At 41.8% G+C, this 12,254-nt stretch overlaps 1 protein-coding gene across 1 annotated transcript in view; it reads left to right on the top strand.

Annotated features, from left to right (window-relative positions):
* Positions 1–1,784: 1,784 nt before the first annotated feature.
* Positions 1,785–12,254, top strand: part of HGD (homogentisate 1,2-dioxygenase) — a 43,201-nt gene continuing 32,731 nt past the window's right edge. The window contains exons 1-3 of the mRNA XM_007098342.3: positions 1,785–1,897; positions 7,436–7,507; positions 8,325–8,413. Of these exons, the coding sequence (XP_007098404.3) occupies positions 1,883–1,897; positions 7,436–7,507; positions 8,325–8,413 (176 nt within the window). The 5' untranslated portion in view covers positions 1,785–1,882. The remainder of the gene's footprint in view (positions 1,898–7,435; positions 7,508–8,324; positions 8,414–12,254) is intronic.

Raw genomic sequence — 12,254 nt, 5'->3', positions numbered from 1 at the left:
ATATAAATTCCAGGGAAGCAAGCTTATGTAATACCACAGTGTCATCTGTCTATGCTGACATATGCTGAGATGTCCTATAACTGTCTGGAACTCAGGCATCAATCCACACAGGTTGGTTTGCTACCAACCTGTCATTTTTTTCTGGCCCTCTCTGTGCTAACACCTCATACACAGGCAAATCATCTGCTGCTACTGCAGTATGTTGGAGCCTAGGGACCTCTGGCGGTAACTTAGACCCATTTAATATAGAGCAGAGGGTCTAAGCTGATGGCCCATGACCTTTTCAAATCTGCGTGTATGTTTTTTATATCAGTGTATCAGTTATCTCACCAAACCACCCCATTAAATACCATAAAATACACCATTCTATTTTCCCACAATTCTGTGAGTCAGCAATTTGGACTAGGTCTTGCTGGGGGTTCTTCTGCCATTTTCACCTGGGATCATTCATGTGTCTCCAGTTATATGACAGCCAGACTGCATCATTCAACATGTCCAGCAGTTGGTGCTGGACTAACTTCTCTCTTCATGTGGTTTCTCATTCTCAAGGAGATTGGCCCAGTTTCTCTGCATGGTAATTTCACGTAGTAAGAAATGGACAAATCCTAAGGCACAGGCACTATTCATGCCCCTGCTTGTGTTGTGCTTGCTATTAACCAAAGTAAGATTCAAGGAGGTAAGAAAAAGACTACATCTCTTTATGTGAAGAGCAGCAAAGTCCAACATTACAAAAGAGCATGCATACAAGGATGGGAGAAAATTATGGACATTTTTGCAATCTACCACAATGGTTTTATCTAGTCATTCATTCATTCATTCATTCGCGTGTTTGTTCTAGTTTCCAGTGTTTAAAAATTGGAGCTTCATTTAGAAGTCTTATCTTGAAATACCACCTAGCCTACATTTCCTGCCTGGTCTGTTGCACTTAAGTTTGTGATGATAAAGCCTAGTTTACAAGACTGTTCTTGTGAAATTAAATGAGATAATTTCTATGGAAAAACCTGGCATGAACAGGCACTCGATATATAGTTTCTTTCTTCCTGAGTACAATTAGCCACAAAGTGGATATCTAACCATGGCTAAGGAGAATAGCCAAGATGAAGGGCAAGGGAGTCATGGAAAAGGTGGCTGGAAAGTAATTTCTTGGTCTGCTTTTAGAAGGATAAAGGTATTAGAAAACAAGATTTTTAAAGAATTTATTTTTAAAAACCACTAAATATATTTAAGAAATGAAAGGAACAATAGCAAACATCTCCGTTTGCTTTAAGTGAAGCACTTCAGACTCTGGACAGTTCACCCAGCTCATCCCTTGGAGGCACCTCTGGACAGCTGTCCAGACTCAGTCCCTGTTTCAAGCAGCTGTGTGTAAACACCTGTGCCAGAGCACAATTCATTTTGTCACTGCCCAGCAGAGAATGAATACCCTGCCCTGTTCCTTCCAGGCCTGAGTCAGGACTGAGGAGAGAAGCCTCTGCCGCACACAGCATGCCTTAACTACCACGGTTCCTTTCCCAGAGAGCTTTCCATTCTCTGTCTTCAGTAATAAGCCTCCTTCTTTTCACTGGGACACATAATTGGCTAATCTTTACCTTGGCTGGAGAGGAGATAGGCTCTGCAAACTCTTCCAGAAACAGCCTAGATTTAGTGAAAACCAAAGACAATTGCGTAAGCAGTGTGAAAACAAGCATGCTGGACTTTCTCCCTAGTTGATCAGTTAGGCAATTTTTGTGGCTGGTTTGAGCCGCCTGCTAACCAGTGAGCACGGTGAAGTGGTGGGAATAACATTCAGAGGGTGGATTGGAGGAGAAACAGAAGCATTTTAGCTTCATACCCTCTCTGGGCCTGTGTTTCCTGAAGTCATCACACCTGCAGCAGAGGGAAAATGGCCGAGTTGAAGGTAAGAGACTATCTGCCAAGTTTGCTGTGGCTTCTTCAGCCAGAATTTATGGAAGCTTCTGAGAACCCCAGAGTGTCAGAGTCAGGAAGGATCTAGAGAGGCCATGTTTTAAACCCCTGTGTTCAGAGGTTTTGCCATGGTGTCCGCAGGCATGGCTGGAGCTGGGGGTGTTGATGGAAAGGTGGTAAAGAAAAGAGATGAAGCCTTCATTGTCCATTTTTTGCCTTTGTTCATTTCAAATATTGTCTTGGGAATCTGTAGACATCATAAGGGCTCCCCGCCCCCCGCCCCCCAACGACCATGGGCAGACACATATCTCACTGCCTGCTTCCCAGCCCCTACTCCCTGATATCTTCCTGTTGCTACAGCTTCCTGGACTGCCTCCAGCCAACCAATTAGATCTGCCGTATCTATTCAGTTATTTTGAGGATCCACAAATTGGCCCTTGGCCAATAGAAGCCCTAGCAATTCCTCTAGGAAGTAATTCCTTTTTATTATTTAATGTGCAATTGAAAAATATGTGTGGGTTATGTGCTATTAATGAATTAACTCATATTGTAATCCTCAAAATAGATCTGAGATGTAGGCGCTCTTGTTTCTATTTAACCAGAAAGGAAAAGAAAGTTTGGAGAGATTAAGTGACTTGCCCAAGGTCACTGCTTATAGGTGACAGAGACTAGATCAGAACCTGGTTTGTCGGAATCCAAATCCCAAGTTCCAAAAGGAGATTTAGTGACATCTACTGGACCGTGTGCCTTAAGTCCAGGGAAGGGGACTGTTTTCCCAGTGTCTAAAACCACACCTAGTGTCCAGCCTGGGCTATATCAGTGCCCAACACATGCATGTGGAACTGAGGAGAACTTTCCAGAACTTGACTCAAGTCAGGTGAGCCACACTCCGGGCTTCTTTCAGGAATGCAGAATTTGAACACTTTCCTAATGCCCTTCAACTGATGCTGAGTTTGAAGAATCAAACATCGCCCCAGTTGATAGGGATCCTGAAAACACACAACACTGAAGTAAACGTTTGTTTCTTTACCTTCATGTGTGACCAAGATTCAGAAATGCTGAGAAAGAACTCTCTTGTATTCAGCAAATATTATGTGTTAGTACTGATGCCACAGGTTGATACTGTAAAGGAACCGAGTCTGGGCTAGGTGGGGTCAAGAGAAACTTCTTGAAGAAGGCTGTTCCTCAGCTGAGTCATAAGAGAGAAGTAGAAATTGGCTAAATGAAAAGAGGTGGGGGGCAGAGAAAAAACAAGTGCAAAGGCACGGCATACACAGACAGCCCAGCATATTCTGGGAGCCAAGAGAGTTTCAGCTAAATTTGAGCTGCTGCAGGGACAGCCAAGTTGACATACCCAGGAGGCAGTGGGATGTATGGATCTGGATCTCAGGGGAGGGGGTAGGGCCAGGTTAATAGATACAGGAGGTCATTCTATCAATGGTGGCAGCTGAAGTTCTGGGAAAGGGAGAGTGCCTAAGAACTTTGTTTCCTGATGAAAATCCTATGGGAGAGTTCAGCAGGGGCTGGAAACATCCTTACCATTTATAAATAAATTATATCTAAAATCCTATCCTGCTGAAATTTTTAGCAACTTATTATGCACAGCACCAGCAGACCAATGTAAATTGCATGCTGGTCTTTGTTCTCAATTTCAAAGGCTTTCTTCCCTGCCTGCTGTCTAATCTGCACGAGCAAAGGTTAGCTCTAGAGATCAGGAATCCAAACACAGAAAACCAGATTGCATCATTCTAATCAATAAACATTACATAAGTTAAAAAATATACCTCTCAGCTTTTATGTCTTCATTTTAACAGATATATCAACACAAAGCCTAAAAGAAATCACATTTATGTAAAAGCAGCACAACTGGGGGAAGAAAATTCAAAAGAGAAAATAATAAGGTTAAATTTCAAACAGACTATTCCACATTCTTAAGTCCCTTCACTTCTACAAGTCTTGATTTCCTCATTTCTAAAATGAAGAGCTGTTCAATATCCAGATTTTGGGCCCCACTACCAAATATTTTCATTCACTAGGTCTGGGTGTGTGTTTGATAAATTTCTGGAGGTGATTCTAATGATTAGCCAGAGATGGGTCCCACTAATATTGTGATTGTATTTGTTTCCTGTTTCTGTTGTAACAAATTACCACAAATCTAGTGGCTTAAAACCACACATATTTATTCTCCTACCGTTCTGGAAGTCAGAACTGTGAAATCAGTTTCCCAGGGCTAAACTCAAGCTTCCCCAAGCTGCCTGCATTCCGTGATTGAGTCTCCATCTTCAAAGCACATCACTCCAGCCTCTGCCTGTCACTGCACTGCCTTTTCCTCTTCTGTAGCTGTATATCCCTCCACCTCCCTGTACTAAGGCACTTGTGATTACATTTGGGGCGCACCCAAATCATCCAGGATAATCCCTCATCTCAAGATTCGTACTTCACTCACATCCTCAAAGTCTCTTTGAGTGTAGGAAGTTCCCAGGGATTCAGACATGGATATCATTGAAGGTCATTATTCAGCTCTACCACAATAACCTGCAAGTTCCCAACAATCTCCGTTCTCTGTTCCCAGCACAGTTCATTAGAAATACTGGACTCTTGCCACAGGAACAAGGTAGCTATCGTTCCATCTCCACCCTGACTTCTCTCTCCTTCCTTTATGCTCAGTGAAAGGCAGTGAGGTGCACCATCTGCCCGTCCCATCAGGGCATTCATTACCCAGAATCAGAGTTGGGAGAAAACACCTCATAAGCCTACTCTGACACAGAGTACGTCCCAGGGACCAGGCAAGGATTAAAAAGCGGTATGGTAGGCAGCTGCCAGGCAACTGAAGTTATATGGAGCTCACTAATTTGTTCTTTTGTTTAGAAAGGATTCATATCATTCTCTTGGAGAAAAGTGAGATCATTTTTTTATGTTGGATCAAGTTATTCAGAAATCTGGACTGAAGAAAACATACAAACTCACTTGCTTAATGTTAGATTTTCTTTTCTTCTTGCATAAGGAATATTTGTACATAGTCACTGAACCAGCTGGAGTTGCACACTTGGATTTTCACAGCTGATATAAGCAGAGTTCAGATTCTGCCCTTGATCTCAGCAGCTTGGGAAAGCACCTGCTGAATACTGCTTCCTCAAGTCAGATACCTTCGGCAGTAAGGGACATGGCATTTGAAAGCTCTAATAAACTCATCTGTAAATTCTTCTCTCCGAGGATTAGGAAAACCGACTGACTGGAGAGTGAGTCAGCATTTTCCGCCTCCTCGTCAGCCAATGCACCACAGCTAAGATGCAGAAACAGGCTCAGAACTCACACCTCTCTCAGAGCTGGGTGGCTCCCTTCCAAACCACCAGCTGTTCTTTCTACTTTCTTTTCTATTTTTTAAAGCAGTCAGAAGCAAATGCTTCAGAACTACATATACTAAGTCTCTTTTCCCTTGTGCCAAAAATACATAGAACCCTGGACTCTGTTCTGAGACCAGCAGTTGCAAAGAATGGGGAAGGTTAATAAGTAAACCCGCCCATGACTGGAGAAGGTTCAGCTGTATGCCTCAACACTTAAAACTCCCCGGCCTCTCTTGCAGAGAGAAACAATGTGGCAGTTGAGAAACAATGTGGCAGTTGAACAAAGAAAGTAAGGGCGCTGTCATGCTCAATGGCTTGCTTCAGTCACAGATTGGTCTAAAATTCCATTCCACGGAATTGAAGATAATTTGGGGTCATTACCATTTCTCAGCAACTCCAATTCATTCCTGTTGACAGTGAGCGTGAGGCCCATTCTGAGAGAAGAAAATTGTACTCAGTGGAGAGTCGCAATGCTCTACCATTTCCCCAAAGAAATCAGTCCAAACTGCATGTCACTGCAGTTAACCTATCTGTGTATAATATAACTCAGTGTTTTTAGTGCTGATAGATTTTCCAAAGTACAAAAAAAAAAAAAATTGTGTCTGAAGACAAAAAGAATAATTTCACTTCCATTGCTTTCTAGGTCATAACATTTCACATTTGATATTCCTTCCAAATATAGCAGTTATTGGCCTGATCGTTGCTCACACATCCAGGCATATTGCATTCAGCTCATCCGTCTCCATGCTGCTGAGAACTCTGGAGGGCTCACCCTCCACCCACTAGCATCCTTCTTATATCTTTTAAAGACATGTGCTCAGATGGTGGCATTTCACTCCGAGAGCAAGGCTGCACTTTCATTATCCAGAGCTAAAATTAAGTCCGTTTTATTAGGAACAACTATGGGCAGAAAATAGCCATTTTTAAATATTTGAGTTAGAGAAAAGGGGGTTCTAACCCCACCTACAGCAGCATACATACACTCAGAATAGGCTTTAAGTGAAAGGCTAAATCAAACAATAGGTATCTATTGAGTACCCTCTGGTAAATCAGGCACAGGGCACATCCAGGCGAACAAGACTGCTACAGATTTCATGGGGCTTACCAACTTGCAGAGAAGCCAGACAGTGAACAAGAGCTCACAGGTATGCTAAGTGCTGTAAGAATAAATTTCAGGGGCTCCCATACTTTACTTTGTTGAGAAAGTCTTTAACTTTTTTTCCCTCTAGGTATAAAGGAAACAGCCAGCAATCAAATAGACTCCATTGTACCACTGTGGACAGACTCTGGTCTGGCACTTGTGAAAGCCACCCATATCTCCAGATTTTGGTTCCATGTATCCACAAAAATACAAATATGTACACAAGTGTTCCATAGATGAATCAGAAAATATAGGCTTCTGCCTCTCAGCAAGGCTAGTTTGGAGATCTTTCCCTCAAGCGTTCTGCTGTAGACTGGATCCACATGCCTATTTTTAGTTGCTTGTTTCAGAGCATGGAGGGGAATGGAGCTCCACACACAGGGAGGTTGCAGTCTAGGCCCAGCAAGATCCTACTAATCTGGAGTTGAGGTGATGCCTAGTTATCTCCTTTCTCCAGAACTCCCTGGCGGAAAGATAATTAAAAAACCTGTTCTTGGGGTGGAATAATTAAGAACAAACCCACAAATCAACTAAGTATAGCTAAGGGTGGAAAGTCTATGCAATATTCAGGAGTCTTCTCCCAATTAATTGGTGGTCTTTTTTTTTAATTTAAAAAAAATTTTTAATGTTTATTTTATTTTTGACAGAGAGAGAGAGAGACAGAGAGACAGAGCATGAGTGGGGGGAGGGGCAGAGAGAGAGGGAAACACAGAATCTGAAATAGGCTGCAGGCTCTGAGCTGTCAGCACAGAGCCTGACACGGAGCTCAAACTCACAGACCTCCAGATCATGACCTGAGCTGAAGTCGGGCGCTCAACCAACTGAGCCACCCAGGTGTCCCTAATTGGTGGTCTTAAAAATTCACACAGAGCATATTTTCTTTCCTAGATGGTCCACATGCCAAGACATAGCAAACATATTACATATGGAACATCATACACAAACACATGTCCTTATAGAAATTCTTACCTTCATTAGACTATCAATGTTGTGAAATGCTCTTTAAATACTTTAATGACAGCCTTCGTATCTTTGTCATATGCAGTACATTTCTGGATTCGGGAATGAATGTGCCTCAGAGGACCCTCGCTGCCCAGGTGCGCTGCCAGAAGGACAGGTATGGATGAATAGAATATCAGCTTAGAGAGCTCTGATTTGTAGGAATGAATAACCAGCCCTCAGGCCAAAGTGCATCTACTCACCATTGTTCCTGGGAACTGTCTAGGAGTTTCACAACTCATTAAGATACTTGGAATACACAACAATGCCAATACAAAGATTAAAGTGGGATGGTGGTTACCTATGGCAAAGCACCCAATCTGAAATAGCAAGACTAACTGTAAGACTTTCAGGAGGATCCCCTAGGCTCAAGGTTAAGAGGACTTCCTTATAGTTCTCTTAAATGGCATGAGTTATGACAATGATGAGAAAATAATCAGTCCTAAAAAATGGATCCACAAAGATGTTTACACTAATGTTGGTTACAATAACAAAAGTATGGCAAACAAAATATTTTCAAAAATTTTAAAGAATATTTTATGGCATGAAAAAATTGCTCATGATATAGTGTTTCTTCCAAAAAAAAAAATTTGTGATCATTATAGGACTACACACATCATCCATCATTGGATCCTTATTTTGGAAGATAAGAATGGAAGGAAATGTACCAGTGTGACAACATTGGGTTATTTCTGGATGGTGAGATCATGGGTTATATTTTATAAATGTTCTGTATTACATATGTATTGCTTTTCTAAACATGAGGAAAGTCACCTAAACAGTTGTTATAAAAAGTATATATGGGTTGAAGATGGTCTTGTGCAGTGGACCAGAGCATCCTCATCCAGGACAGAATTCCCCCACTGAATTGTTTGCAGGAAGGTGAGATGCTTTTCTGATTGGAGTGATGTTGTTTATTGCCTCCTTTGTTTTAGAACAATCCTCAAGTCTGCCCTTATAACCTGTATGCTGAGCAGCTCTCAGGATCGGCTTTCACTTGTCCACGGAGCACAAATAAGAGAAGGTACAGGATTAGATTAATTCTGACCTGAAGACTGTGGGATTTATGACTAGTACTTAGTGCTGGCTCCTACATCTGGGCCATCGCTTCCCAGGGCTGCCGAAGATTCTGCTTTTCACAGGCTGTACTCTGGGTAATTGTGAGGGGAGGCCTTGTCTCCAGCTAGGATCAAGTCACTGTTGGAAAAAAGTAAGGAAGCAGCTGCACAGAGTCTTGGAAAACACACATGTCCAGCTCCATTTACAAATTATCACTTGTCTCCAAAGGAAAATGTCCCCAGTAGGTGCATGGGTGGCTAAGTTGGTTGAGCATACGACTTTGGCTCAGGTCATGATCTCGCGGTTCACGGGTTCAAGCCCCACGTCAGGCTCTGTGCTGACAGTTCAGAGCCTGGAGCCTGCTTCAGATTCTGTGTCTCCTTCTTTTTGTGCCCCTCCCCCATTCATGTGCACGCACTCTCTCTCTCTCTCTCTCTCTCTCTCTCTCAAAAATAAGTAAGCTAAAAAAAAATTTTTTTAAAGAAAAGAAAATGTCCCCAGTAAACTGGCCTTCCCCAAAGGGTTTTCCAGTTGAATTTTTAATTTTGATTTGTTGTTTGTTTGTTTTTAAATAATGAGTAACTCAAACTTACAGATGATTCAGTGTAATATCTTCTTCAGCTGACTAGAAATATTATTTCTTTGCATGAAAATATCGGATAACTAACCTCGGGCAGTTGAAAGGTCATCTATTATGGCCTCTTGTGGTTTGAATTAATAAGGTTTTTACTCTTTGGAATTTGCCTTTGCTGGAAACCAGCACATTCATTAGCAAAATGTGTCATGTTGCATGCTTCCTCTAATCCCACAAGCCAGGTCAATGAACTCACTCCCTTGATTTACTCCTATGGGGCAGGTTGAACGCAATAGATGTTGTGGTTTGGGGAGGCAGTAAGTGTCGTACTTAAACAAGTAGTGTCAAACTATAGGAATGTCAGGCTAGGGCAACTGTGGAGAGGAGTGCTCCTAATTTTGGAGACTTGGGGAGGAGGGCAGTTGGTCTGGTACTGCTTAGTGGATGGGACTGGCTTTACCTCCACAGTCTCCTCCTAGGGAGCAAATGAGGTAGTGACTACGACAGCACAATGGACCACACGAAAGATAGGTTGTTGTCTTCAGTGGTTAATTATGCCCACTCTGGAGTCAGGTCCCCTGAGTTTAAATCATGCCTCCTTCTCCTTTAAGCTGTGTGACCTTGAGCAAGTCATCTACCCCCCTCAGAGCCTATGGTTCCTCATTTGTCAAAGAGATGACGATAGTACCTATTTCATATTTGTGGTGAGGATTAAAGGAAAGAGTGCATATAAAGTACTTAGCACATTGCCTGGCACATGGTGAGTGCTCAATTAACATTAATTATTCCAATCACCATTACTGTCAGCATAGTAGTATTTCTCCCTTCAATACAGGGTACCCCTAGGAGGCTGTTAGAGAACTGAGTGTGAGCTATGGCATCCATAACAATACTGCTTCTGTCTTGGCAGATATGTGCATGGAGGGAAGAAGAGATCGTTTCCCATACTTGTCAAAACTCAGGGGTTAATTCTATTATCGTTTAATCACCTCTCTCTCTCTCTCTCTCTCTGTCTCTGCAATTCCAGTCAAGGTAAGGAAGGAACACTGACAATTCCTGTTCATTTTAATTTATGACAACCTAGCCTCCATGACTATGTTCTTGACTTTATGGCCATTCAATAATGGGACACCTGGACTCCAGATTCTGCTGCCTACCCCCATTATTCAGTGATATCTTCAGCCAGCAGGAGCTTAGCTCTGTTCCAGGAGGCTGAAAAGGAGCTGTTGGCATTTCATTAAGAAGCTGGCACCATTCCTTGAATCAGAATTAAATCTCTGTCCAGGGTAATGTAGTGCTGCCTGGGGAGTTTTATAAACAGCTAAAAAACAAGGGACACTAGGCATGGCTCACCCATCTGTTTAGAACTCTCCAAAGGTATCCACAATAATTTTTGTGAAAATGCTCAAAATCCCCAGTGGAAAGATAGAACCAGGTAAGCCTGGAATTCTTACAGTGAGTCACTTCTCATTTAAATCACAGAGTAGAGGGCCTCACAAAACTCTCAGAGATTATACCTATCAAGGGTTACTTTTTATCAGGTTGTTAGCTGATCCCTCACGTAATGAGGGGAGAGTCAGGACAGAGAATGTGGAAAATTTGGACCATCTTAAAAACCCAGATGATTAGGGGTAGGCAGACAATTCAACACACATTTAGTAAGTGAGAACTTACTATGTTCCAGGCACTCTAAATACATAAACTCTGAATCCTCACAATAATCCTAGGAGATAAGGATGAGAAACATAACTTGCCCAGGGTCACACAGTTGTTTCTTAGATATGTATGCATGCCCTTAACTACTAGAAACTACAGAGGCTTGGTTTATTCATAAGGATAAAGTCCAAGGTGAGAGGTCACATCATTTAGAACTGGAGGAATCAAATGGAACCTGGACAATCTAGCCCTTTTATCTCCCAAATGGTTCAGTGTAGGGCCAGGCAAACTCCACCCCTTGAAGTAGACTGTCCTAGGGTTTAAGGGGCCAGAGGCTGTTTAAGCAGGTCTAGTCTCCCATTGTCAGAAGTAGTGTTCCTTTTTGTTCTGTACACTGCCAGAGTAATGGTCTCTGAAAGGACTTGGGTCCCACTTAGCAAGTTCCAGTGTCCCTCGCAACGTCTGGATGGTTCTTCTCCTGGTGCTCTTCAGGATTCCTGCATCTTCTCTTCCTGAAGCCTGAGATCTGGGTCCTGGCAGGGAGATCTTTGGCTCAGACCTTGACATACACAGATAACAAAACTTGAAAAGGAGAAAGAAAGAAAGAAAGAAAGAAAGAAAGAAAGAAAGAAAGAAAGAAAGAAATTACTAACTGTAAGACTATATGGACAGATCGTCTTATAATTCTGGAGTACAGAGTGTTAATGTCCTAAACCTCTTACAAATTAGTATCAAAAAGATACATAACCCAATTTAAAAAATGGTAAATGACTTGTACAAGTAATTCATAGAAAAATTACAAAGAACCAATAAACATACAGATTCTTGACCTTACTCATAATAAAGGAAATACAAAATAAAAATGAAATACTATTTTTTGCCTATAGGGCCAAAATCATTTTTAATAATGTCTCCTATTTGTGAAGACACGAGCCATCAGTCACTCACACAGTATTGTCGTGAGAATAAAGTGGTACTGTGATTTGGCAATTTTGTTTATATATGCACTGGTAATATCTGAGAGAATATATAAGAACATTGTTAGGCTCTGATGCTTCTGATAATTGGCCCTGAAGAAACTGGAGGAGAAATTGGAAGAGCCATTTACCCTTAGGGACTTTTGAATTTCTTGAATTATTTCTACCGTAGTCCTGTATTGCTTTTATAATTTTAAAGAAAAAATTTATATTTCAAAAATAACAAAGAAACACTCTGTATTCTCTTGGTCTATGTAGGATTCATTGTCCTCACCTTCCAGAATAAGAAATAGTGTCCAATGACGTATATATACTAATGCTTTTCTATGGATTTTCCTGTACAGATATCCCTCAAGATACTTCCCCTTCCTTAATAGTTGTCATTGGAAAAGACAATTCTTTATTTTTTTGTCAGTATGGGAACAACCAAGAGCCAGAGGCTCAATTTGAAGCGTAATGGGCAGAGTGGAAAGGTGGGAAGAGGCCAGGGCTATGGGCAGCAGTGGCTATTAAGAAGTGATGCTGTGTCATTGCTTCTCACATTAAAGCCCACAGATCGTTGTTGACTTGAGCATCTTCCTGATGGTACTTCCTGAGCC

This window comes from Panthera tigris, chromosome C2 (assembly GCF_018350195.1).
Source record: "Panthera tigris isolate Pti1 chromosome C2, P.tigris_Pti1_mat1.1, whole genome shotgun sequence".
Lineage (NCBI taxonomy): Eukaryota > Metazoa > Chordata > Mammalia > Carnivora > Felidae > Panthera > Panthera tigris.
The sequence above is the reverse complement of the archived record's forward strand: the minus strand, read 5'-3'. Positions and strand labels throughout refer to the sequence as shown.